The 27,602-nt window shown below is 51.9% G+C and overlaps 1 protein-coding gene across 2 annotated transcripts; it reads right to left on the bottom strand.

The window, feature by feature from the left end:
• Positions 1-844: 844 nt before the first annotated feature.
• Positions 845-27,602, bottom strand: NAA60 (N-alpha-acetyltransferase 60, NatF catalytic subunit). Of its 2 annotated transcripts, XM_027613163.1 has the most exons (7): positions 27,418-27,553; positions 11,483-11,598; positions 7,333-7,462; positions 5,851-5,947; positions 4,380-4,614; positions 2,988-3,335; positions 845-2,256 (listed from the first exon to the last, which is right to left on the bottom strand). In XM_027613163.1, the coding sequence occupies exons 2-6, from the start codon at positions 11,590-11,592 to the stop codon at positions 3,179-3,181; spliced, it is 729 nt and encodes a 242-aa protein (XP_027468964.1). In that variant the 5' UTR covers positions 11,593-11,598; positions 27,418-27,553; the 3' UTR covers positions 845-2,256; positions 2,988-3,178. The 2 variants fall into 2 exon arrangements, with proteins under 2 accessions (XP_027468964.1, XP_027468965.1); XM_027613164.2 differs by lacking the exon at positions 11,483-11,598 and having other exon boundaries at positions 27,418-27,602.

The following is a 27,602-nucleotide window of genomic DNA, read 5'->3' as shown; positions in this document are numbered from 1 at the left end:
AGGGCCCCAAGGACTTAGCTACTTACTTACTCCTGAAGCTGACCCATTGGCACAGTGAAGACAGATGTTCCAGCGTAAGTAACCTGAGTGTCACTTGCCAGCACCAGGGACGCTGCTCAGGGCTCCCTATGGGAGCATCACCTCCCACCCCCACCCCAGGGTTCCCACACACCCAGCTCTGCAGGTGCCTTAGGCCCTGTTCCCCAGGGAGGGCTGTGTGGATGATGCCCGACCCTCAGGGAGCAGCACACATGGGCTACGAAGGGGTCCAGGCCTGGGCTACCATTCACGTGCTGAGCAGCTGTGGGGTAACTCGCAGTCCCTGAACCCATTTTCTTCATCTGTCCAATGGAGTGACAGACATGACCCCGTTCCCCCAGAGTGGCCAGAAGCTCCAAGGAGAGGTTGGTGGAAGCACCTGGTCCCCGGCTTGGCCCAGCCAGGGGCTGGGACACACCTGAGCCCTGCCTCAGGCTCCCATGCTGCGGTCCAGAGTCCCTACCTGACAATGGTGTTCAGTCCCCTGTGGAACCTTTTCTAAGCCAGGACAGTGCAGGACCGGGCCCCAGCTAAGGCCAAGAGCTGCACAGAGACCCCTAAACAGCAGGCGGCTGCTGAGGACCTTCTGATCTCAGAGCCTTGTCGTGCTGCTCAGCTCTAGAAGCTCTTCCCCACGACTGCGTTCTTTGCTGAATTACGCAAAAACAATCAGCCCTTTCAGCTGGAAGCCATCCTTGGAATTTGACAGTGGACAAGCAGTTCCTGGGCTGCCCTCAGCCACCGGGGCTGAGTCCACGGGGGTAGAGCCCAAAGCGTGGTGGGCCGGTACTGGAAAGACACGATGTGACCAATTAAAGTCTGTTTATTTGTAATGAGACAAACACTACAATCTGTTCAACACTAGGCTGGACACTGCAGTGATTGAGGGCAGGGAGGGAGAGGCAGGGCGAGGCCTCTGAGCTCAATTATGAATGTCCAAGGCAAAACCTTACAGAAGACTCTTCCTTACCCCTCGGGGCAGAAATAAAAATCACACAATCACCGATGATTCAGATGAGAGAGAACATCAGGCTGGGCCTCAATATGACGCCAAGGTCAGTGCAGAGGTGGGGACAGGTCAGCGAGACCCGGACCTCTCCCCGAGAGGCACCACCAGTCAGGAGGCAGTCGAAGGAGGAAAAGTGTTCCTCCAGCCCAGGGCTCATCCTCCTCTTGAGAACACCTTTCTCCCACCCTGAGGGTGGAGGTGACCCCAGGCTGGGCAATTCTGAGGGAGGGAAGCATGGCAGTCACTCCGGCCCCCGGCTCGGTTGCTCCCCCTTCTCCTCCTGCCCTCAGGCTGGCGCGCCGTGGCCATGGCTCCAAGACACCGCAGCAACACCGGGCATGACTCTGCCGCCCGGCCCTCTACTCCGGAGGGCAGGGCAGACAGCAAGCAGCTTTGGGGAACGGGGGTGAGGGTGACGCCAGAAGCAAGTGATGTTCGCACGCACACTTCCTGGCACTGACGGCCTCTCCTGTCTCTGCCCCTGGGGACTGAGGGGCCACATGGCACGTGACAGCCCCCCACCCCAAAGGCAGGGCCCCACTCCATCAAGAGCACTCTCAGCTTCCTCCTATCTGCATCTTCGAGTTGCAGCTCATGGACTTGGGGAGGTGGGGAGGGAACCCCCGGACACTTCACTGGCACCTGTCCTCAGCCCAGCTCCCGGGGGCAGCTCAGCTGAGCCAACCTCTGCCATCTGATGGGCAGTTCCATTCTCCCCAGGACAGCAGGAAGCCCTCAGCAGGAGGCCACTGGAGGACTGGACCTCCCATGTCAGGGTCCAAGCCCCAGAGCTCTGTGCTGGGGTGAAAAGCCTCCGGGCTCTGCCCGCCATGCGACAGCCCCTCACGGAGAGGCAGGGGCTTCTCCTCACACCCCAGGATTCTGTGGCTGGTTTTGGATAAGGATCTGGCATTCCCTTTATTTCACCCCCTCATTGTTCTGAGGCTCCTCTGCCTTTAGGGTGAGGTCTGTCCATAACACTTGGGTTCCTCCCCTCCAGCAAAAGTTCATTCCGGCTTTGGAGGAAGGAGCTAGAAGGAACGGGCAGTGGAGGGGAAGGGGGCAGAGGAAGAAACAGACCACAGTGAATGCCGCCACACCCCAGCCGGCCAGTGGGGCTGGTGCATACTCCCAGAGGCAGGACCAGGGCGCAGGCAGAGGCAGCGGTTTCCGGAGGTTACCAGAAAAGGAAGGAGGGCTGGAAGAGCCTGCGGGAAAGAAGAGGGGAGCGGGGGTGAAGGTTCCCGGGAGATGTCCTGTGCTAGCCTGCACAACCTAGCCTGGAGCACAAGCCCTCTAGGCCCAGAGTCCCTCCCAGTCCCTGAACAAATCAAGGCACAGGTGGTCATGAAGTGCTGCTGTGTGAGTTACCCCCAACACGAAACTGCTTTGGGCTATGTCCGTGCACCAGGGGGTGGGCCTTGCGGTCCCCATGACCCCTCGTGGCTCAGAGGTCTGAGATCAGCTCCCTGCGGCACTCACGGCACTCACAAGTTGGCCGCATCTGAGCAGAGCTCTGGTCTACCAGGCACTTGCCCCAAGCTGCTGGTGTTATAGTGGACCTGGAAGCTCGGCCACGACGCAGCAGCATCAGAAGTCCCTCAGGAAGGCAGCTGAGTGGCTGGGGCCGGGGCTTGATCTTTTGGTATCTTCTCCATTTCTGAACCATGTGAATGCATCCTTTTTTAACATGCAGTTCAGGAAGTGAAGAGACAGAAGTCTGGCCAAGGGCTCAAGGACTCTGTTTTCCTTCCTGAAGTTTCTGAAAGTGAGTCAGGCTACCTCAGCTCTTGCTACTATTTCCCAACACCCCAGTGCAGCAAGTACCCATTCAGGCCCTTCTCTTTTTATGGCTGAGTGTGCCTGGGCTTCATTTCCTGGTACCATCATCCCGCCAGGCTCTGCACCCCTCTTCCCTAAACAACCTGCTCCAGCGTACCTGTCAGACCAGGTGTGCCCTGCGACGCTCTGTTCCGAGCCCACGTAGCACCGGGCCTGCAGCTGGGGCAGGCCGACAGGCCAGGCAAGGGGCCACCAGCAACTATGCAGACAACAGAAGTCAGATGGCCAGGAAGGCGGGTTCTACAGGGTGCCGAAGGGTGGGGCCTGATGTCAGCTGCCCGGCTGGTGTCACATGGTCCGGCTATACTCAATGCCACCCTTGGTGGAGATGCCGGACCATGGCAGGAAGCTGCAGAGCAGGCTGTGGGCCTGGCGGTAGATCCTGTGCGGGATGGAGCAGGGGCTCAGGTTTGCTAGCGCGGAGCCCAGGTGCTGAATGTAGTCCGTGCGGCTCCGTTAAGGAAGACTCTGACTCGCCTCGCCTGCCCACACACCCCTGGATGGCACCGTCAGCAGGGGCCCACATCGTCATCTGCTGGGCTGCGTGCAGATGCCACACCATTTCTGAAGGATCCCCAAAGCCTGCCAAGCCTCCGTGGAGCGCTGGAAAGCCTTGTTAGAGGGAGGGGCCTCCGCTGTGCAAAATAATCAAGGGTGGCAGGCGGTACAAGAGGACCTTCTGGGCCAGGCCTCAGGCACAAGGACACCTGGACCAAAGCTGATGGACAGGGACTGGGGACCAGGGTGACCAGTCTGCTGGAAGAGCAAGCGTTCCCAGTTCACTCCCATACTCGGTCATTAGAACGGCAGGGCCCCGTCCCTGGGACAAGGAGGGGGGGTCCCATCTTCACAGGGAGGCCTGCAGGGTTTTGGGCCAGGCTTCTGCCTCCTGTTTACTCCCGTGACATGGCTAAATCCTAGCCTCACTCAGTTCACTCCTAGCTCGCTCACTCTCAGTGTCTGGTGCCACACCGTCTATCAGGAGGTCTTCTGGCCTCCCTTCTTCCTGTTCCAGCCCAGAGAGAGTTAAAGAGGAGGGAGTAGGGGAGGGACACAGCTCTGAGGCCTCAGGAAAGGCAGGTCTGAACCCAAGCACTCCCAAAGGCGAGCAATTCTTTTCATCCTGCTGGTGTATCTTCTCCCCAGGTGGCATAAGGCCCTCTGAGGGCAGGGGACCCATCTGTTGGGTTCACAGCTGTCTCTCCTGTGCACCTGGAACAGGAGGCTCTCAATCAGTATTTGTTGGACGGGTGGATCATTGGCCAAGAGGGTTAAAACCCACACCTCATGCCAGCTGAAGTCTGAGGAACACTGAGTACAATCAGATCTACCCACAACACCATCTGGTCAGGAAAAACATGTCCCGTGAGCTTGGCCTCATGAATCATGTGAAGGCAACGCGGCTCCATCTGGTGCATGGGCCCTGACCCTGCGAGTGACCCTTGTGGCTAGGAAGCCACATCCCTCACCCCTGAGAAGTAAAGGATATAGGATTGTCCAGGGAGGGTGGCCGCCGTTGATGTAGAGGACATAGGTGAAGCCATCTTTGAGGACCCCTCGGATGGAGTAGTAATAGGGGAGATAGTGATGTTGCTTAAAGTCTCTGTTTTCGTAGAAGTTTATTGCTGTGTTGTTGGTGGTGAGGACGTGCAGGTAGATGGCTTTGCAGTGGTCCTGGGCAGTGGTTGATATGTGATCCTTTAAACTCTCAAGTAAAAGGGAACCTGCAGGAGAAAGGGCGACAGTCACACACAGCAGGACAGGCAGGCAGGGAGCATGAAGCAGACAAGGAAGTGACCTTGCCAGACATCTCTACAGATCTCCCTGCCATTGTATCAAAGATGAACTCCCATAACCACCCTGTCAGAGCCCCTAAAATCCCATGGCCAGACGGGGCTCATCTGCTGCACACCATCGGGCATCTGGAACCACAGACAGGGGCCAGGTACTTCCCTGGCAGGGGCTGGGCCAGGGGTGGAGACTCACTAACCTTTCCCACAACAGAAAGAGCAAATGTAGCTCAGGAAAAGGTAGAACAGACAGGCCTGGGTCACGCAGGAAGACTGCTGCCTGCTGGCTGTGTGGCAGAGTGGGGGGATTTTGGAGATAGGCCTGGGGCACAGCTCCCTGCATGCAACGGGCATCTGATAAATGGCAGCTGGGACTGTTTTTCTTTTTCTTTTAAATTTTATTCATTTGGGCGCCTGGGTGGCTCAGTCGTTAAGTGTCTGCCTTCAGCTCAGGTCATGATCCCAGGGTCCTGGGATTGAGCCCCGCATCAGGCTCCCTGCTCCGCGGGAAGCCTGCTTCTCCCTCTCCCACTCCCCCTGCTTGTGTTCCTGCTCTCGCTGTGTCTGTCTCTGTCAAATAAACAAATAAAATCTTAAAAAAAAATCTATTTATTTATTTGTCAGAGAAAAAGAGAGAGGGAGAGAGCACAAGCAGGGGGAACGGCAGGCAGAGGGAGAAGCAGGCTCCCCGCTGAGCAAGGGGCCTGATGTGGCACTCAATCCCAGGACCTTGGGATCATGACCTGAGCTGAAGGCAGACACTTAACCGACTGAGCCACCCAGGCGTCCCTGGGACTGTTTTTCAATTATGTTTTCTATTCTTAATCAAGAACACCTTGTGACCAAACATAAGCCATGTGTGGTGGCAGGTGTGGTGAGAGGTGCCCATTCCCTGAGCAGGACATCTGGGAGCGTTATGAATCTGATCCAGTCAGACTTGGGAATGAGGCCATTGCCTAGAGACCTGATGATGGGTGCAAAGAGCACAGGCTGAAGGCCAACAGACTGGAGGTGGGGCAGGGAGAGCTGCTGGGAGGGGCAGGAGGCTGAACGTCCCTGCAGGCCAGGGGGACGAGGGACATTTATGGGCTGCTCATCAGCACGTGGGAAATGACTGCACATGGTGGCTGGAGCACATGTGCCAAACCCCACAAGCTCAGCTCCCCTTACCGATGCCGTGCTTCCTGAACTCCTTCACTACTCCCAGACTTAAAATGTACGCAACCTGCGTGTCAACAGAGAAGTTGGAAGCTAGAATATCTCCGTCCTGAAGGAAAAGTCAGACATAAAGGCAAGTTAACGGTTGAGGCACCTGGTACCACTGCAGGGCACATCCCACCTACCGACTCCCTGACCACGACACATGGGGTGGGGCTGGGGTGGGAGGGAACAGAGCAAAGGATAATGGAGAGTCAGTCCCACAGACACCCACACGGAAATGACAGGGTGCAGGTCCTGGCGGCACGAATGGCTAAACTAAGGACACACACAGAATGTCGCTCCTCTTGGGGAGCTGTGGTGGACCTGACAAGGGTCGAAGGCAGAGCAGTAACGGGGAAGTGACTGTGCCACGTGGACACGTACTGGACACCCAGGACGAGACAAAGTTTGAAAAGGTTTGCCTCAAGGATCCTACGCTGCCCCCAGGTGGTCTCTGAGCAAAGGGAGTGGGGGTCTGAGCGGCCTCACAGCCCTGTGCTGCCCACGCCAGGCAGAGCTCTGCCCCATGCCGCCCTGTGCCTGCCTTGTGGTTCTGGAGATGGGCGTTCCAGCCTGCGGGGCTCCTGAATCTGACCACTATGCAACACAAAGTGGAAGAAAAAACCTCAGGAGGGAGCTGGGACAGAAAGTCACTCTTAAAAGAAACTACCTTTGCCAGAATCTAATTACAAGCAAAATGGGTACAACACTTGAGCGGGTCGGGTCTTTCAAAGGGCGATGTCCTTCTTGTACTTTTAAAGAAATAAGCTGAAGCTGAACAGATAGAACCTGCTGCCAGTTGTCAGTGGGTTTTTTCCTGTCCTTGGAGTAAACACCCACATGATAAACACTACTCAGTTGCAAAGATGACCAAAATTATTGGGCAGAATCTTGACCCAAGACAACCACACAGAACAATGTGTCTGTGGCCGTGACCTCGCATTTTATTTTATACTCAGAGCAGAGCTTGCTGATGTGGGGCCACAGACTCTTAGGAGTTCCAACATAGATCTCGGAGAGGTCTGTGAAGCTGGATGAAAAGAAATTATATCTCTATCTTCACTAACCCCTAACTGGAACATGGCATGTCCTTCAACCAACTACAGCACCATTAGTAGTTTCTACAAATCACTGATCTTCCCAGAGCCCTTGACAACTTTGGGGGTTTTCAGTGTACCATTTACATTCCCCCCTACTTTGTGTTTTGGGTTTTTTTTAACTCCTCCCTACTTTAAAATGACAGCCGTTATGAAGCCTGCAGCTAGGACTCTTATTCAATTCGTGTCTAACTGTATCACCTACACCCAGAAGGAAACCAACTAGGTATGAGTCTCATAATTGGTCTGGGCTGCGAGAAGAAAGGGCCACAGAGAAGGCAGTGTGATTTGGCTGCAAGCCCTTGCAGGCCCGTGCAGCGACAGGGACCACCAACTCCTTGCCACACGTACTTACTTCCTTGTGTATCTTGGTCCTACTTTTTATTTCAGCTACTATCATTCCCACGATGGCACCCCTGTAGGTCGCGGCGAGGGAAAAGAACTTCTTGTTGGAGGTAATATCACGATACCATGAGTCTGGGTACCTGAGGAGAACAAACTGAGGTGAACCCCCAAAGGTCAAGCTCAACTAATGTGGGGCTTCATAGTGGAAACACACTCTGCCCACTGTTCCACGGCTGATAAGGAGTCTGTCCACCACTCAGCCTACACCAAAGGGTCTTCTTAAAGCAGTAATCTGTCTAGATGGGACTGGGAATTTCTTAAAAATGTGTGGCTTTTTAAGGTTTATATTTATTTTGGGGGGGAAGGGGCAGAGGGAGAGGGAGAAACTCAAGCAGACTCCTAGTGCGAAGCCCAACGCAGGGCTTGATCTCATGACCCTGAGATCATGACCTGAGCTGAAACCAAGAGTTGGACACTTCGGGCGCCTGGGTGGCTCAGCTGGTTAAGCGACTGCCTTCGGCTCAGGTCATGATCCTGGAGTCCTGGGATCGAGTCCCACATTGAGCCTGCTTCTCCCTCTGACCCTTTCCCCTCTCATGCTGTTTCTCTCTCTCTCTCTCTCAAATAAATAAATAAATAAATAAATAAATAAATAAATAAATAAAATAAAATCTTAAAAAAAAAAAGAGTTGGACACTTTACTTACTGAGCCACTTAGGAACCCCTAGACGGGACTGGGAATTTCTTTTTTTTTTTATACAAAACTTTTTTTTAAAGATTTTATTTATTTACAGAGAGAGAGACAGCCAGAGAGGGAAAACAAGCAGGGGGAGTGGGAGAGGGAAAAGCAGGCTTCCTGCAGAGCAGGGAGCCTGACGCAGGGCTCAATCCCCAGGACCCTGGGATCATGACCTGAGCCGAAGGCAGATGCCTAACGACTGAGCCACCCAGGCGCCCCGGGACTGGGAATTTCTAATGGGAAAAATAATTTTACTATCATTTTTTGAGAGATGAGAGAAAAAAAAAAAACCTCTGACAACATTCTCTCGACAAGAGCAGGATGTGGAGGGACAGCTGGATAGCTGGATGAGTTAAGACTGATGGTCCTTGATAGCCCATAGACCTGGGTGATTTCCGAGAATTCTGTGAGTCCTTCTGAAGACTGGGGGTGTGGGGAGAGCCAAGTTCACAGCTGAGTGGCATTTGAGTTCACTGCACCTCCCTGGGCAGGGATGGGGACAAGGTTTCGAGGGCAGGGTGTGGCTAGGGTTGCTAGGGGCTATTTACCAAGACCCCTCACTCAGGGGAGCAGGAAGAGAACATTTAGTGCAAAGCCCCTGGACAGTAACGAAAGGCAGACTCACCACGGCCAGGAGACATGGTCAGGAGGGCAGGGGCCTAGGGGCGTGTGGGCTTGTTTTTTAGCTTGGGGTAGACATAACAGGTTAGCCTGAGATGCCTTTGTTGAGACCAAGAGCTGGGGGAGGGGACCACACCCTCTCGGTGACATAGCAGACAGGTCCTCTACTCGGCTCTACTCTACAGCGGCCACTGACCATTCACCAGAAGGTTCTACAGGGCCTGAACATCACCTGCACTCCTCCCTGGTCCTCGTCACACTACCCCAGAGGGATCGGCTGGCATGGCAACCAGGACATGGAGCTGCCACCACACAGCCAATGGGACTGCAGTTCACTCCACCGTCTTCGGAACCTGAGGCCTCGGGCGCAGGAAGCTGTGACGAGAGGCAGGAAGGCTGGGCGCCTCAGGAGGCAGAAGCTACGGCCTCACGGGGCTCTACTGGGCGCAGGCGCCCTCAGCTGGGTCTTATCCGAGCACATACTGGGCTACTTTGCGGTGGCAGCGGGACTGCTGGCGGAAGCAGGGCCCTTCTATGGCCCGTAAAGCCGCCACTAGCCCACATCCCCAGGAGGCTGAGGCACATCCCACCAGAGCCGTGAGGCTGGCCCGTCTCCTCCCTCCCAGCCTGCAACAGATTAAACCACTAGTCTGAGGTCAAGACTCATGGAAATACGAGGCTTGGCAGGATCTAGTTCATTTTTGCAAATTTTTTTTTTTAATAATAAATTCTTGTGATGAGAACTCAGGATTTACTGTATGAACAGCTTCCTACATATAACATATCCAACAGTGTTCACTCTAGTTGGCATGTGGTTCATTACACCCCAGTACTTCTTTATCTTGTAACTGCCAGTTTGTAAAACAAAAAGCCTGCGTCTGGGGCGCCTGGGTGGCTCAGTCGTTAGGCGTCTGCCTTCGGCTCAGGTCATGATCCCGGGGTCCTGGGATCAAGCCCAGCATCGGGCTCCCCGCTTGGCGGGAAGCCTGCTTCTCCCTCTCCCACTCCCCCTGCTTGTGTTCCCTCTCTTGCTGTGTCTCTCTGTCAAATAAATAAATAAAATCTTAAAAAAAAAAAAAGCCTGCAACTATTTTTCCCACTACAAAAACTGTATGTGCCTATTACAGAAGCAAAACAGACAAAACTGTAGCTGCTAATAATCTGCCCACCTCAAACTACTAAAAACACCCTGCTACACGGAATATAACCTCATAAGCTTTTATCTTGTACATGTTTTTATTTATTTATTTTAAAGATTTTATTTATTTTTTGACAGAGAGAGAGACAGCGAGAGAGGGAACACAAGCAGGGGGAGTGGAAGAGGGAGAAGCAGGCTTCCCGCAGAGCAAGAAGCTTGATGCAGTGCTCGATCCCAGGACCCTGGGATCATGAACTGAGCTGAAGGCAGACGCTTAAAAGGCAATCGCCTAATTGACTGAGCCACCCAGGCGCCCCTCTTGTACATGTTTTTAAATAAAAGCAGGATTGAGGGGTACCTGGGTGGCTCAGCTGGTTGAGCGTCTGCCTTTGGCTCAGGTCATGATCCCGGTCTTGGGATCGAGCCCCGCATCAAGCTCCCTGCTCGGCGGGAAGACTGCTTCTCCCTCTCCCACTCCCCCTGCTTGTGTTCCCTCTCTCACTGTGTCTCTCTCTGTCAAATAAATAAATAAAATCTTTAAAAAAAAAAAAAAAGCAGGATTGAGGGGTGCCTGGGTGGCTCAGTCGATTAGGCGATTGCCTTTGGCTTGGGTCTTGTTCCAAGGGTCCTGGGATCAGGCCCCGCATCGGGCTCCCTGCTCAGTAGGGAGCCTGCTTCTCCCTCTCCCTCTGCTTGTGCTCTCCTGCTGTCAAGTAAACAAATAAAATCTTAAAAATAAATAAATAAATAAATAAAAGCAGGCCTGGGATACACACTGTTTTCTAGTCTACTTTTCCCATTTATTATCTCATTAAAAAAAAATCCTTATCGGGCGCCTGGGTGTCTCAGTTGGTTAAGCGACTGCCTTTGGCTCAGGTCATGATCCTGGAGTCCCGGGATTGAGTCCCGCATTGGGCTCCCTGCTCGGCGGGGAGTCTGCTTCTCCCTCTGACCCTCCCCCCTCTCATGTGCTCTCTTTCTCTCATTCTTTCTCTCAATAAATAAAAAAATCTTTAAAAAAAAAAATCCTGGGCGCCTGGGTGGCTCAGTTGGTTAAGTGACTGCCTTCGGCTCAGGTCATGATCCTGGAGTCACCGGATCGAGTTCCACATCCGGCTCCCTGCTCAGCAGGGAGTCTGCTTCTCCCTCTGACCCTCTTCCCTCTCATGCTCTCTATCTCCCATTCTCTCTCTCAAATAAATGAATAAAATCTTAAAAAAAAATCCTTATCAACAAATACACCTCTTCAACAGATTTTTACCCCCCTGGCTGAATAACAAGCCCTTGCAGGCACATACCCCAACGTATGGAACCAAGTCCTCACTGTTAGGATACTTAAGTTGCTTCTCAATTTTCTGAATTACCAATAGCACTGCACTGAAAATCTTTTCAACTAAAGCCTCTCAGAAAAGGCCTTCTGGGGAACTCTCTGCACGAGGGATGCGGTGAGGTGGAAAGAGGCTGATGGTAGCCAGGGCCCGAGGCCTGGGGTCCAACAATAGGGAAGGTGACACTGGGCCACCACGGAACCTCCAGGCCACATTGGCTGTCATAGCAAGTCTTCTGGCTCCAGCACCGGCGCTTACGTGTGTCCCTTCCCCCCCAGCCTCACCCCCCGCCCTACCGAGCTGCAGCTGGGACAGTGGGTACTGCTCAACTTACTCAATGGGGAACCAGTCACCACACAGATGCTTCACGGTGTCTATGTCATCATGGCAGAGGAGGCGTAGGCTGACCTCGCTGAGGGCGCTGGACGGCACCACCTCTGTCATTCACACCTGCAGGGAGGGAGGCGGCGTCAGGAGGGTGGCCGCGCCCCCTCACCAGCCCACCGGGCAGTCACCACACACTACCTCCTCCTCCACCTCATGCTAACCTGTGAGGCAGGCAAGACAGGGAAGCTAGTATGGTCGCCCATGGACGGACGTCTCCTCAGTACCCACACCGAGTGTGTCTGTCTCTCACAACAGCCCCAAGGCACAGGTGGCAGTCACTCCCCACACCACAGACGAGGAAGCGGGGTGCCCCACCCCAGCCCGGCTCCTCCCCCACTGGTCTCACATCTCCCTCCCGAAGCTGTTTCTCTGCCGCTGCAGAGAGCACCGCCCCCCACTCTGCCCCACATCCCAATGTCTCCCGACCTGGGTCCCCCCTGGGGCAGCCTGGTGGGGGGCCATGGTTGGGCTGGATTTCAGCAGAAGTGGCGCTAGCTGGCTGGGCTGCTTCTCCTCCCCCAGCCAGCGGACAAAGACTCATGGGCAGGAAGAGAGACTATGAGACACACCAAAGTTCAAATCAAGGGTCATGAGTTGCTGATAACTCTTTTATATTTAAAAATATATTATTTATTTATTTATTTTATAAAGGATCCTGCATTCTTATTTTTCTTTCAGCAATCTCCATGCCCAACGTGCGGCTTGAACTCATGACCCTGAGATTGAGAGCGGGGCGAGCGCCCTGCTAACAACTCTTCTAAATCAGGAGAGTATGTTCAGTCCAGGCTGCTGGAGCAGCCTCTTTGTTTTAGTTGAAGGAAGGCAGGTGGAAAGGCTGGGCTCCCACAGAGCACCTGCACTCCCAGGATTTACTGACTACGAGAAAGCGGAACCTGCCAACCCAGGTCCAGCAGCCCCTCAAGCCCAGCCTCTAACCGAGATGTGAAATACACTAATCACGCAGGGTTCCACCTAAAATGCTGGGCGCAGACCCAATCGAGCCTCCAGGCCTAACTGCACACAGGCTTCAGTTCAAGGGCACCAGGACGCCCAACAAACACGGAATGAGGGGCATTCTACAAGGCAACTGGCCTGGTCTCTTCAAAAGATCAAGGTCATTAAAAAAAAAAAAGAAAAAAAGTAAACTAAAAGAGGTGAGAAGATCTAGCACTGATTGTGATGTGTAAACCCCCAATGGGAAAAAGAACAAGTCAAAATAACCTTCTGGGGAAATGTAAACACGGGCTAGACAGCAGATGATGTTATGAAGCTGTTACTGGTACTGGACAAGGAAGTGTGTAATTACGTAGGAAGTCTTGGGAGTGAGGCATTGAGGTCTGAAACTAAATGTTTCAAGAGAATGCAACTACTTAGGAAGCAAACATGATACAATGCTATTCACCACTCCATCCAGGTGGCAGATAAGACACAATACAGGAACTTACTGCCCACACATTCAACTTCTCTGTATGTTCGAATTTTTTCATAACAAATGTTGGGGGTGGCGGGACCCCAGAGAGGCTGGTCATCACCTACTGACCTGAGCTTACTCTAGAAACCGGTTCTGTGAATGTGCACCAAGATCATCTTGGCAACACCCAAAGGTCTTGGGGACCCAGATGTTCAGCCCTGACCACTCAGCCAGCCCAAGTAAGTGCCTATGACAATCCTTCAAGGTCACCTGCTCGGACTGCCCTGGCATCGTTAGTGCCTGGTTCCCATGAGACTTCAGGTGTTTCCGGGAGGGTCCCCAGGAAGGTCATGTCCTAATGTGCCAGCTGCCAGGGGCTGAAATCCACCCCGAGGCTTGACCACTGGGACAGTGGGGCAGATGCTCAGTCTCTAATCCCTGGACGCAACCCCAGCAGGCTCTACTAAGCAAGAAGCATTCCTGTGAGGGCCGCTCATGGGCTGGCAGCCCCCTAGGACCACGTGGGCTGAGCAGTCAGGAAGTGGGCAGGAGGAGGTGGACGTACTGCAGGAGCTCTGTGGCTCTGTGGCCACATTGGGTTCTCTCTTTCTGGCACACGCCAAACTCCCAGGGGGTGGGGACCATGCCACCTTGACACGTCCCCCTGCACAGCACTGGCTCAATAGCTGAAATGAGCAGGGACCTGCTTTCTCCTCCTCCAACCATGTTTTCAGCCAAGTGCGTGTGCACTGCCTATGTGGGGTCTGCAAGGTGGGTACCTCTCCCGTGGCCCTCCCCACAGTGCAAGGTGCCCTCCCCCGGGGCTCTGAGGAGGACAGAATGGGATGCTCATCATGACAAGGGTTTGTTCCTGCTTGAGGCCTGGTGGGCCCCCATAGGTCCAGGATCAGGCAGCAGCTGAGGTACCACCTCTACCTTACGAAGGAGCCCTGCTAGAGACCTATCACTTAGAAGGGGACAGAGCTGGTCTCTGGATACAAGATCTTGATGGAACCCCTGAAAGCTAAGCTGACCTAGACAAAAGCCCCTTTCTGGGCAGGGCAGAGACAGCCAGCTGTGCTAACAAAACAAGGGACACAGCCATCACAAAAGTTAAAGTGAGAGGCCTGCTGAGATAGGGTAGGCCCCAGCTGCTGGGCTGTATTTGTTTAAGTTCTTCGTTCCAAACACAAAACAAAACTGAAACACCCACAAAACAACAGAAACTATCCTCAATCTAGGCAAATCTGATCTTCCCATGTGCTTGGTGTTTCTTCTTTCTTGAGATGCAACTTCAAAAAGAAGACCCCGTCCAGCCTGATCTCTGGGTCAACAACAGCTCCACTATTTGGTTCCTGAACAGTGGGGCCATTCCAGGGCTCAGCACCCCCATCTGTGGCCGCCCACTCAAGCCCACGCCCCTGTTGGTATCCAGGATGCGGCCTGTGGTCCAGAACGTGCTGGTGTGACCTTAGGGACCTCATGCCTCTCAAGTGGCCAGCCACCTCTTGGGAAATGGAACTGATCAACCAAAAATGGCAAGTCCTGAGTTTTATGAGTCATCTCTGTCCAAAATAAGAGCCTAGCAGTCACTGGATAGGATGTGGTTCCCCAGTTAGCCTGAGCCAAGGGCTGTTCTGTCCCACAGAACATGAGTGTACGGGTTAGAGGAGTTTGCCCACCAAGAGCAGGATGGACCCGGCACTTCACATTCAGGTATGAAGTGCTGCTCCCCTGGAGGTTTCTGCGCAACACCCAAAGTAAGGGTAACCCTGCCTTCTTCCACAAAAGGGATAGATTCAGACACTGAGCCTGGTCTTGTCTCTGGCTCACCCTTTGCTAGCCAGGCTCTGAGTCCCCTCTAAAATAGAGAGGGTCAGGCCCAACAGGACAGTGCTGAGGCTGCAATGAGCTGCTGATGGCAAAGGGCTAGGAACTGAAGAAGAACTGCCCATCAATGTGGGCCGTTGGTGCCCACCAACTGGTGACCAGCATGGTCTGGCTAGTCCAGGGACATTCCCTTAGCCTTTAACAGTGATGTCCTGGGTCGCCTGCATGGCTCAGTCGTTAAGCATCTGCCTTCGGCTCAGGTCATGGTCCCAGGGTCCTGGGATCGAGCCATGCATCAGGCTCTCTATTTGGCGGGAAGCCTGCTTCTCCCTCTTCCACTCCCCCTGCTTGTGTTCCCTCTCTCGCTGTGTCTCTGGCAAATAAATAAATAAAATCTAAAAAAAAAAAAAAAACAGTGATGTCCTAAGTAGTTTTGCTCCGATTCCTAACTTAGGTGGTTCTCAGCTGCTGGTTCAATGTTAGAGGCACCAAACCAGTTCAGGCTCACCTAAACTGGAAGGAGGCCCTGCCCCACAATCCCCTTAGCTGGGTTCTGAATCCAGTTTACCTCTGACACTTTATTTTTTTATTTTATTTTTTTAAAGATTTTATTTATTTGAGAGAGAGGGAGTGCACAAGCAGGGGGAGGGGAAGAGGGAGAGGGAGAAGGAGACTCCCTGTTGAGCAGGGAGCCCTATACAGGACTTGATCCCAGGACCCTGAGATCATGACCTGAGTCAAAGGAAGATGCTTAACTGACCAAGCTACTCAGGTGCCCCCCCACCACCCTTTTTAAAAAAGATTTTATTTATTTATTTGAGAGAAAGATACCTCTGATACTTTAAAAAACAGTTCTCTGGCACAACACATGCACAAAAGCTACAACCAAAGGTTTCGTTAATCTTGTAAGATATGAGAACAGCATTGTGGTTGTGCAGAAAATGCCCATGCTCTTTAGACATGTACACTGGATATGTAGAAGCAAAATGACATCATATCCTGTAACTTAATTTAGCTGGAGCAAAAGTGCCTAAATGTTAATAATTGTTGAATTGGATGATAGGTATGCCAAATGGGTGTTTAAAAATGTTCCCGGGGCACCAGGGTGGCTCATTCGGCTAAGCGTCTGCCTTCGGCTCAGGTCATGATCCCACAGTCCTGGGATGGAGCTCCCCATCGGGCTCCCTGCTCAGCAGGGAGTCTGCTTCTCCCTCTGCCCCTCCCCCCTCTTGTGCCCTCTCTCTCTCTCTCTCTCTCTAATAAAACCTTAAAAAAAATAGAGTGCATTTCTCAAAAAAAGAAAAGAAAAAGTTCCCGATTAAAAACCAACCAACCAACCCCCAACTGAACTTTTCCACGGAGGCTGAGTTTCGGGTACAGGTGGCAGCTTTGGCCAGGTGGCTGACTTCAGTGTCTCTGGCGTCCTGCAGCCCGAGCCCCGGAAAGCAGCGCCACATGCCGCAGCAGCCCCCGCAGTCTCCGCACACCTCCTCACTGGAAGAGTAAGTTCTCGGCAAACCATGGCTGGTTTGCTGATGTGCACTCTGGATCCCAGGTGGGTTAGGCGCCTGGTTCAGAGGGTTATGGGTTCAGGGAATACTGCTCAGGACCCAAGCTAACCAAATCTCAAACTCCACTGATGTTTTAAGGAGCGACAGGACACAGGGCACTGTTTCAGGAGCTGGCCTGAAGCTGCCCAAGATGCTAAATATCAACCACAGGGCCAGCTTAGGGCAACGCCTCCCCACTTCAGGGCCAAGAAAACTGGGACGTGCATGAAGTCTCTGCCAATACCTGGAGCCTCTGGGTCAAAGTCAACAACCCCACATCATCCAAGGCCAAGCCCTGTCCCTCAGTGCAGTCTTTCCAGAAAAGGCTCTGGGGACAAGGGGGGGCCTCTCCTCCCTGTTGCAACAATCTTCAGGGAAAATCCTAGTGGACAAGCCCAAACACATCACCACCTCCCAATCCAGGTGGCCAAACAGGATGATCTATGAAAATCCTCCTCAGCACCCCAGCAAGGACACAATCCTGCTTCTGAATTGAGCAGGGGAGGGAGTGGGAGTCCACGATTGACTGTCAATGGATGAACAAATCAATAAACTGCAGGGGACATTTAAACCTACACCTGCTACAACGCGGATGAATGCTGAAAACGTGATGTTGAGTGAAAGAAGCCAGACACAAAAGGCCACATGTCTTATGATTCCAGTTATATGAAATGTCTAGAACAGGCAAATCCAGAGAGACAGTAAGCAAGCGGTTGCTGGAGGCTGGCTGGATTGGGGGGGGGGGGGCGGGGTGGCTATGCGTGTGAGGTTTCTTTTGGGAGCAGTAAAAATGTCCTGAAACTCAACGTGGTGATGGACACACAGCTCTGTAAATACACTAAAAATGCTGAATGGTACACTCTGTACGGGTGATTTGTATAGCATGTGGATTATATCTCAATAAAGCTGTTAAAAACAAAACAAAACAAATCCTGAGTGAATGTTTCTTTTGTGAACAAATGGATGAAAAAAATTATTTCTGAAGACAGTCACAGTAGATTCCAGAAAGAATCAGAAGCTTTGTAGCCTGCAAATTAACTGCAGGGACCTAGGCTGGTACCCATGGGGGGCTGGCCTGGACCCTGCCACCTGGGGTGTGTGGGGTGTGCGTGTGCGCATGTGCATCTGTGCCACCCCCAAAAGGGCCGGGGTGGGGTGTGGGACCCTGGGAAGACAGGGCTGAAGATCAGGGAGCTTGGCAAAAGACACAGACTCAGAGAAGAGGAAGAACCAACAGCCCACCAAGGTCCACCTGGTAGCTTACTCCAGATTTGGGCCAATTTTAATTATTTCATACTCAAGGGAAAAAATCCATCGCGGTGTAAGAAGTGATCAGAGGAAATTATCGAGTCTTAGCCAAGAATGTCTGTGCGGTCTATGAGTTTTCACAGGTTAGGCAACTTAAAATGCCTTTGAGAAAGGAAAGATCACACTCAGACTCCGCCCAGCCCCAGCCGAGAAATCAATGCGAACCATAATCACCAGATGAATCTGAAATCAACTTTCAGCTCCAATGTCTGACCGGTGCCAGGAAACTGCATGTCCTCCTCTTTCCAGGAATTGCTCTCTAGACTGTTCATCTGCTGCGAGACGGGCTTGAGCCAGCCCGAGAAATGGGGTGCCACGACTGCCTGCCCTCGCTGCTCTCCCCAGAGCTCCAGGTGTTTCACTGCCTGTGCCCCACGGTGCTCCCGATCAACAGCAAATGTGCTCTGAGCTCCCGCAGAAAAGAGGTGCAGGAGAGGACACCAACAGCGTGCTCTCAGCAGACCCTCCAGCACAGGGGGCAGAAGGAGTACAAGCACCCGGCAACATCAGCCAGCAGTCAGGATCTGGACAGTCTCCGACCTGGGGCATCTGAGGAGCCCGGGAGCAAGGGCTGGGGGTGGGGCACTTCCTGAGGGGACGGAATGTTCTCTCTGTAGATGGTGGTGCTGGTTACACACACAGACACACACATATACACACAGATTAAAACTCACTGGATGCGTTTGTCGTACGTATACTAAACTTCAATAAAGTTGCTTTTAAAAGATTTTTTAAAAACCCTCTACGTTGAGCCTGATAGCAAAGGGAGAGATCTATAATAAATGAGCATCGCATGTCCAGGGATTTACAAATTCTTCCCTAGTATCCCCGGGACAAGGCTCTTGACCAAAGGGACAGGATTTGTTCCCTGTTTGACTTTCAAGAAAAACACTGGGCTCCAAGATGCACAGCTATTTGTGGATTCTCACATCCCTATTGAAAGTACTTCCATGTTTTCAAAATCCCTGATTTAAAAATAGAAACAAGTCACTTTTAACTAAGGGAAAAATGCAACATTTATAGTGCTGAGTCTGTTCCAGCCCAGCTGACAGCGGGCGGAGAAAGGACAGGAAGGCCGGGAAAGGGAGAGCCTGGTGTGTGGGTCCCGCAGGAAACTCCGGCGTTGGAGGCCAAGTTTACAGAGAGGGCGGCAGGGCAAATGAGATGCTGGCGTGGCAAGTGGCCAGTTCACAGACAGGGAGCAGGCCAGGGGACCCACCTCTGGCACCTGTAGGAATCCCCATTTACCCATCTAGAACCTTCCACCATGTGCCAGTCTCCTATCACTATGGGCTACTCTTAGGGCTTAAGGGACAAGGATCCTGATGATTCACTGAGAACAGGGGCCAGAGGGTGAAGCCAGAGCACAGCCGCCCCACTCACCCCCCTCCGGCCTCCTTTCTGAGCCCTCAGGTGGTGGCACTGAAGCCTCAACACGCAGGCCACCTTTCAGGACATCTCCCTACAAAGACACAGACACATCTACGCTACAACAGTAGGGGCACGTTGTACAGGGAACCCAAACTTTGTTTAGACTTTGAAGTTAAAACATGAAGCTGCAAAGGTTCAGGCTTCTATGAGACTTCTCGCCAGGGTTTCCTGGGTCTGCATCCTGCCCTTGGCCTCGTGGGGCGGGGGGGGGGGGGGGGGGGGGAAGGGTCGGGGTGGTTGAGTGAAGCAATTCAAGGGGACAGAAACCAGATTCTCCAAGATCCAAATGAAGGGCCTGCCTGCTCACCTGCTCTACCCTTTCTCCTTCCCCGACCTCATCCTCAGGAGGCTGTCTGCAAACCTTGTCTTCTTTCTGTGCTGAAAGGACCCCATGGTCCCTGTACGAAGGCCACTTTTCCCTGAGGACTCCCAGGTGGCAGGAAGGGGTGATGTCTGGACCCCTGGGCACTGCCTCCACATGCTCACCCAGAGGGACAGAGGGAAATGGCAGAAAAGCAAACCAAGATGTCCCCAACATCCACAGGAACACCTTTCGTCTCCCTTCCACTGGCAAGTGCTGGGGATTCAGAATCTGGGGGCTGAGAATGGAATCATTCCACTTCCTGGAGGGGTCTCCCAGCACTGTCATGAGGCCCACAGGGCACTCCACTCCCACCCCAAGTAAGGAGGCTGGAACAACCCTATTCTTGGCCACCCCTCCCCTGTGTCCTGACACCCCAGATCCCACAGTCCTCCTTCAAAGGCACTGCTTCTTGGTCTCACACAAGCCACGTTCAACTTTTAAAAACCACCCCATCCTCTTAATGTCTTAGGAGGTGCTCTGGCCTCTCCCTTCGCCCTCATCAGACATCCGGTATTCAGGCTAGCCATGGCCACACTGCACCCTCTATCACTAATAGAACCTTCCCTTCCTTTTCTTCTTTCATTCCCACTGGTTCAAAGGGTCCTTTCTCCTTGCCAAGGTTAGCCACCCTCCACTTAGGCTCTGGGTGCTATGTCCTCCATGTGGTCTCAGACCCTGCAAGGATGCTGGGGTCACTGTGACCACTGAGACATCTGTCCTATAGGCGCTTCTGTTTTCTTCTCTGTTGCTGAGAAGATAAAAGGAGATGGCCTTTTCCAAAGGGCCACCCCAATTGCTGGCCCAGCTCCACGTCTCCTCCTGCGCACACAGCCGCTCCTCTGAGTACAGTGTACCCCCCTCTTGGACAGGCCTTCCCACCACCTGCTTCCCTTCCACACAACTACCTGCACTGCCCCACATGCCGCCACCTTCCTGCTTTATCCCCTGTGCCTATCGTCAGCCCAGCTTCTGCTCCAGTACACCCATGACAAGGCACCAACAGCTTCCCCTCCCTGGAAGCCAGCAGCCTCCCTCAGGACTCTCCTCCCCAAACCCTCTCAAGCTCACAACTGAGTCCATCCCTTTCTCAAAACCTCAGCTCCCTTGACCCATGATGAAGTCTTTCCCCAAACTCCAGGCTTCTTCTCAGGTGAGGCTCAAGGGAAGATTAGCACACACTCGCCCTCGGCCCAAGAACTAGACATAGGGCTCTCCGGAACGTGCAATTCTGCAGACACCAGGTTGATCGGCTCGAAAAATCGAACAGTAATGAGCTCTAAGCTCTTGCCTTTAGGATGGATGGGGGACAAAAGGAAAACTAAGCTAGGAATGGATACAGGAGCCTGCCCTGCACAGCAGTAAGATGGGCTACAGCGCTCCAAGGAGACGGAGGGACACAGCAAGCCCTCTTCACAGCTGAGCTGTTCACACGGGCAGCTGCTCGGGTGGGGGGAGCGAGCGTCTCCACAGCAGCCGGGGCTTCTTCTAAAACCTCAGTGTGCAAGCAACATGAATAATGTACAAGATGACAAGAAACAAACACCCGGCACTCTGGCTCCAAACAGCCTTCCTCTTAAAACCCACCTCATCATGCTCTGAGGGGAGCCTGTAATTCTTACATACAATTCTCTTCAAACATGGACTGATGATATTGGAGGATTGCATTTGTAGGACATTCTAAAACTGGCTAAAAGAATCAAAAGTGACAGAAATCAGAAAGTAGATGCGGTGGGGGACACTGAGAAGAGGCAGAAGGCGACCTGCTGGGGCGATGGTGATATGCTGTGTCTCCTTCAAACATATGGCTCTGCTTCAGCTCTGAGCAGTTGGCTGCATAGTAAACACTAGTCAGGTGCCAAGTTCTCTGCCAGGGGCCGGCGAACTTGGGGTACCTGAACTTGACAGTGGGCCCTCCTTCAGATTCTCAAGGGTGAGAAGGCAAAGACAAAGACCTCCGTGCAGTACAAGGAGGACATCTTGCATTTTGGAGCTCTGCTCTTAAGCTTTACACTGTACAAGATGACATAGATCTTATTTTGTTTTAAATTTATTTCTCTATTTTGTTTTACTGCACATCCAAGGTAAAATGACCAGATGTGGAGGGCATATTGAGGCCACTGTGCACATGTGCCACCTGCAAACCTCTGATCCTCCTTGGGAAGGCATCTGCACTAACGCTGGTCAACAAAGTCGGAGAGAATCCTCTGGTTGTTCTCAGGACCTTCATCACAGCGCTGGGGCCAGCGAATTTCCACACAGACAGGGGACTGGACTGTGGGCAGGCAGCCGAAGGGCTCTCTGCCTTTTGTGGCCTTAGCTGGCCAGTGTCAGAACTGGAGAAGGAAAGCCCAGGTCTGGGGTGAGACAAGGACAAAGAGGAAGATTGGACAATATGAGCTAGTAGAAAAAGGGGACATGGGAACCAGGGGCCAGCGATGTGGAGCTGCAAGCAGACACCATGGTCCCCTTGCCGGAAAGTTCCAGATGTGTCTCATCTTCCCAGAATAGAACACGAGGGTGCAGATAAGCCTCCACTGCCAGCTCACATGCTGGCGCTGAAAGACACAAAGCGCAAGGGTGTCGAGGCCACAGGGGCGTGGGCTGGATGGGCCTGAGGATGGCTTGGAGAAGAAGCGTGTTTGCCCCTCGGCTTTTTAAGCTGGGATCTTGGTAGGAGGCCACCTGACAAGGTACACCCAGAATAGAGCTCCCAGTTCAGATCCACTGAGTGGTCAACTAGTTTGGTTTAACAACAAAACTACCTGTAAACAGCCAAATTTTTAGGGGGTGGGAATAAAAACGTATGTAATAATCTGCAGTCCCGACTACCAGCCGAGACTGGACCCTGTCTAGGGCTCAAACTCAGCCAGGAGTGTGTGTTCTCCCACAGAGAACTCTGGCGGCTGCGACCAGCCCTCAGCACTGCTGGGGGCAGTAGGTGACAGGGACCAGGCAGCTACTCACTTTGAAAGGAAAAAGTACAGCAATAGGGGAGTTGGGTTTCAGAGACTCTGCCCCCCCCCGCCCCCCCTGCTGCCCTCAGCAGGCCAGGCCTCCCTGCCTTTCTTCTAGGTTTCCATCTCAGCTAGCTTTTGTTGTTTGACAGGTTTTTAAACTCTGTTTCTCTGGCTTTGCGTTTAAGATCCTTCAGAATCAAAGAGATGTTAATTATGAAAGTGGGTCAAATTTGGTATAAATTAACACTTGATCATGAGGTTAACTTATTATTTTTAAAAAGTAATTCAACCTCCAGTCAGCATTTGCCTCTGGAATTACACAGATGTCTGTGTTCATCACTCCTTTCTGTATTACTTATTTTTTTTAAATGGGCTTGAGTTGTTCTTGTTTTCAGAAAAAAAAAAAAGACTTTCAGGTGGTATGAGAAAATTATGAATACATTTTTATGAAAATTATCTCACAGGCTGTTTTTAATTAGCAACAACTTGGAAGTTTTACAGTGTCTCTTCAAATTGTAAGTAGAATGATTACCCATTTTGCCCCAAAACAGTCTCTCATAGTGCTTTTAAATCCCAGAGCCCTGGAATAGCATGCCATTTTGTGCACGGATACCAGAAATAAATGTTCTAAACAGATTCAAAGTTGTAATGAAGCAAAAAGGACGCAGTTGTGGAAAAGGACGATAAACAGACTTGTAAACATACTGTAAAGGGTTCCCGTGTAATTATTAAACAACAACTTAAGTAGCTTTATAAAAGCCAATTTAAAATATTTACAAGTTTTAGATGACCATTTTTAAAAAGGTTTAAAAAAAAAACATTCCCAGGGCACCTGGCTGGCTCAGTCCATGCGATTCTTAATCTCTGGGTCGTCAGTCTGAGCCCCATGTGGGGTGTAGAGATTACTTAAAATAAAATAAAATTAAGATAAAAAACATTTCCCTCTTCTTGAAGGAGGGAAATGCTCTTGCAAACTTTTTTTTACTATGAACACACGTTCACAGTAAAATAAATCACATGCAATATAACGCAAAACTAAGATTCCCCTATTCACCCCATCCCCAGTAAAATGACTGTTAATGTTTCTGGTGTTTCCTACGAGAAAATGATTTTTGGGGGGCACCTGGGTGGCTCAGTCGGTTAAGCGTCTGCCCTCGGCTCAGGTCATGATCCCAGGGTCCTGGGATCCAGACAGCGTCGGGCTCCTTGCCCAGCGGGGAGCCTGCTTCTCCTTCTCCCTCTGCCCCTCCATCCCTGCTTATGCTCTCTCTCGCTCAGCTCTCTCTCAGCTCTCTCTCTCTCTCTCAAATAAATAACATCTTAATGATTTGTTGTTGTTGTTGTTTGTAAATAGGAGAGAGAGGGCTTGGTTGGTAAGGGGCCAAAGGGTCTTTGGGGTGGTGGGTATACAGATACTCCCATCCCATGACCATTTGTCAAGCAGTGTACTTTTTTCTGTTGGCACACTTCAATGAAGTTGTTAAAAATGGAGGGCCAGAGGAGAAACAAAGTAATCTGAAACTAAGACTAGAAAGAGTAGCAACTCTCTGAACCAGCAAGTCCTTCTGCAGAGTTTAAAGAGAAGGAGTGGTTTGAAAAAGAAACAAAATTGAAGCAAGTACCCAGCAGCACTCCCATGAACACTACAGAAAAGGTGTAAATATTGTTATCAACATTTTCCAGATAAGAATTCTTTTTAGTACCTAAGGGACAATTACCCACAGGCTGTTTTATACAACGAAACTGCTTTCTTCTCAGTCATTTTCAGCATGGGCTCAAATTTCAATACTTTGCTGCCCAAATTGATCATATTTCAGGAATTCAGGAAATAAAAAAAGAGAACGTGATTTGATTTTTAACAGTATTCAACAAGAAATAGAACTGGAAGAATTTTTTTCAATGGGGTTTATTAAAGATGACAAAATACATTTCTCTGGTGTTCCTGTGGAAGCAAAGGGAACAGACTTTCTCAGACAGCTGTTCTGTGTCCCCTTCCACAAGCACCTCCTCTTTGCTTCTTTACGACTGTCAAGCTGTCTTTAGAAGGTTTATTTCTTGCATCAGTACACAAAATGCCATGCTATTCCAAGGCCATGGGGTAAAAGTTGGCACTAAGAGTCCATTTGGGGGCAAAATGGGTAATCATTCTTACAATTTGAAGGGACGTTTAAAAATCTCTACACTGTCACATTCATAGGTACTTTCGCCCCCTTCCTGCCACACAGGCCTTACCTGAGCAGGAAGTTGATCTCAGGTGAAGAGACGGGGAGTCTGAGATGTAGACAGGACAAACAAAGGACCAGCCCTCATTTGCTGTTACTCCTCTACCTGACCATCTAGTTCAGCTCAGTGCTGTGGCCACCTTGGCTGACTGTCGCATGCATGCTGGCCTCCGCAGTGGGGCACTCAGGCTCCAGGGAACACTGGTTCAACTGTTGACCTGGACCCCAAACCACATCCCGCAGAAAGCCCTGGCTCCCCGTCCAGACGTCCTTCCTATCATTCCATGAGCACTGAGCAAATGCCTTAAGGTTCACAGCAGAACACTAATCTACCATTTGCTCCCTGGCTTTTCTGATGCATGGGTCTCTCTTTAATCAGCTAACTCAGAACTGGCCTGCCAGCTAGCTCCTATCAGAGGTCATGCTAAAAAAGTATGATATTTAGGGAAGGAGGCTTGATCTTGATGTTATCAAAGACACAAATACTTCCCGTGGGGAAAAAAAAATCAGCATATGAACTTAGCCAGAAAGAGACCCACGATGTCCAGCATTATTTTGCAGATCAGCATTTACTTGAAAGCAACGCACAGGGACATTAGCAAGACCAGCTTTGACACCCGGTCTATACCCCAAGCTTGCTTTCTGCAAACAAGGAACAGAAATGGAAAAACCATGAGGGCTTTGTGGATTCCTTCCAGAAAGAGATGTCGAGGGAAGATAATGGAGATAAAACTTAGACACGGAGGAGCAACCATTTAAGAGAAGACAATGCCTGATAGGCAGCCAGCTCTCTATTCAGGTAGGAGAGCTGTCACCAACAGCTGAGACCTCTAGGCTATTTCAGCAGTGCAAAGACATGTGCCAGACTAAATTCAGAGCTCTGAGGATTCTTCTCTACACTGTGTTACCTGGGGCAGCTGGGTGTAAAGACGCTGTGTCCATCTGGTCTAAACACAACTCAGATTGCTAGAAACCAAAATGCTGCTAATAGTCTACTGACGCTCAGTCTTGGAGCCAAGTACCCAGTTAGCAATGACAGCATCACCCCGGTTCGGGTGTAAGTATCTTTTATCTCTCAAATCTCCTACCATTCAGGAATTTTCTTCCATCCCAGACTGAGGCATGCTGTTACTAAGCAACTTCAAGTCATATCTGAAGTCTGTGAGTGGGTGTGGTTAAAATAAACAGATGACAAAGTCACTGCAAGTTACAGAGAGGCAAAAGCTACACAAAGACCTTTTAAAAACATGCCTGTACTTTTTATTCTGGCCTGTCAATGCCACACCATGCCTTGACTTTGTTTTGTACAGGTTTTAACTGTCTTCATAGAATCCCAGCATTTCTGCAAGCTCAGTGAGAGGGAATTGCAGCCAACTGTGGCCCAACGGAGAAGGAGCTCAGGCACACTGCATTCTCCAGGGCCAATGTGCACACTGATTCTGATGGGTACAAATCCTAAATGGGGTTAAGTGAAGACCTATGTGCACTGCCATGACTTATCTGTCCATTTGAAAAGATGACCGGGACTTATATTTCAGCCACCCCTGAGTTTCTTCTAGTGTTTATTCCCTTCTTCTCCAAACTTAAGGCAATTCAGAGATTTTCGTGAGAGACAGAGAATTTGTTTTTGCTCCAGCCCCTTTTAATTCAGTGATGCTCAAGACTCCCCTCCTTCCTGCCTCGCAGGCCAAACAAGTAACTTTTCACACTTATCTCTACATCACAAGATGTCATAGGAATTGTGGTATTTTTTTAGATGACCTGGAGTCACCTATTTTTCCTGGATCACTCAGTTAATCACTAACTAGAGGCTTTCTGCCTTCAGTCCTCTGGTGACACTTCTGCAACCAGCAATGTTCTCTCCAGTTCTGACACTCCAATTACCAACCACCTGGGCGCCACAGGGAGCTACTGTGTGGGGCTGCTATCCTTTACCATCAGGACAACTGAGTAACAAAATCTCATGGCTCAGGACTTGGCAGAGTAAAACAGATCAATGAAGCTACCAATGCCCACGTTTACTGCAGAATAACTCCTGGTCCTGGGCTCCGACACCCGCCGGGCACACAGATATGTGTTGTCAGTGATCCAGAGAAGGCCCACAGTCTCCCTCACAATTTTCCCACGGGGACACACCACAGGAGCTAGAGGCTCCCAGTCTTCCTTGAGAAGTGCCCGATCTGATGGAGGAGGTCAGAGCTGTCATAGGGTCTGCATGGCCAATCTGTAAACTACCAAAAACGTAAGGAACTGACGCGTCTTAAAACCGAAAGGTACAGCGAGGACGAAAGAGTCGGAGACAACGAAGACAGAGCCCCAGGCTTTCAGAGTTCACAGGAGGGCAAAGAAGTCGGCAAATAACTACAATCCGCGCAACAAGTACCAAAGCAAAGGCAAGGCCTGGCGAACCGCTGACCTGTGAAAAGACCAGGCCCTTCAGCAGGAAGGAGACCCGGAGAGAAACGAGGGGCAGTCTGACCTCTGGTCCCAAATTTCCCCCCACCAACTCGTGTCGGGGCCTGGCCGGGAGGCACCCAGGCAAAGGGGGCGCGGAACGGGGGGTGCGGCGCTGGGAAGCGCGCCGGTCCTCGCCCCGCGAACGCCCCGCGGGCCCTCTTCAGCCTCGGCCAGCGCGAGCTCCGCGGCCCTCTCGTCACCCCGCGGACACGTCTGGGCACCTAGAGGCGTGGGTCGCGCCCCGGCCGCGGTCGACTCGGGCCCTGCCTCTCCCTTCCGGCCCGGGTCCGGGCGGCTCCCTCCTCCCTCAAGACCCCTGCCCCACCGCAGGCCGGAGCCGGCGGAGCCTCACCTCGGACGGGAGCCGGCGGCAGCGGACGCCGTCGTGGGGCTCACAGCATCCTGGGGTCGCAGGCAGCCAAGAACTGCGGCCGCGCGGAGCCCGAAACGAGTTATGTAACCGACAGGGGCCGCAGCCGGGACGGAGGCGGCGGCCCGCGGCACTTCCGCCTCCCGCGCCGGGCCGGCGGCGCAGGC

The sequence above is a fragment of the Zalophus californianus genome, chromosome 10 (assembly GCF_009762305.2).
Source record: "Zalophus californianus isolate mZalCal1 chromosome 10, mZalCal1.pri.v2, whole genome shotgun sequence".
NCBI lineage: Eukaryota > Metazoa > Chordata > Mammalia > Carnivora > Otariidae > Zalophus > Zalophus californianus.
Note: the sequence above shows the minus strand (reverse complement) of the source record. Positions and strands in the feature narration are given on the sequence as shown.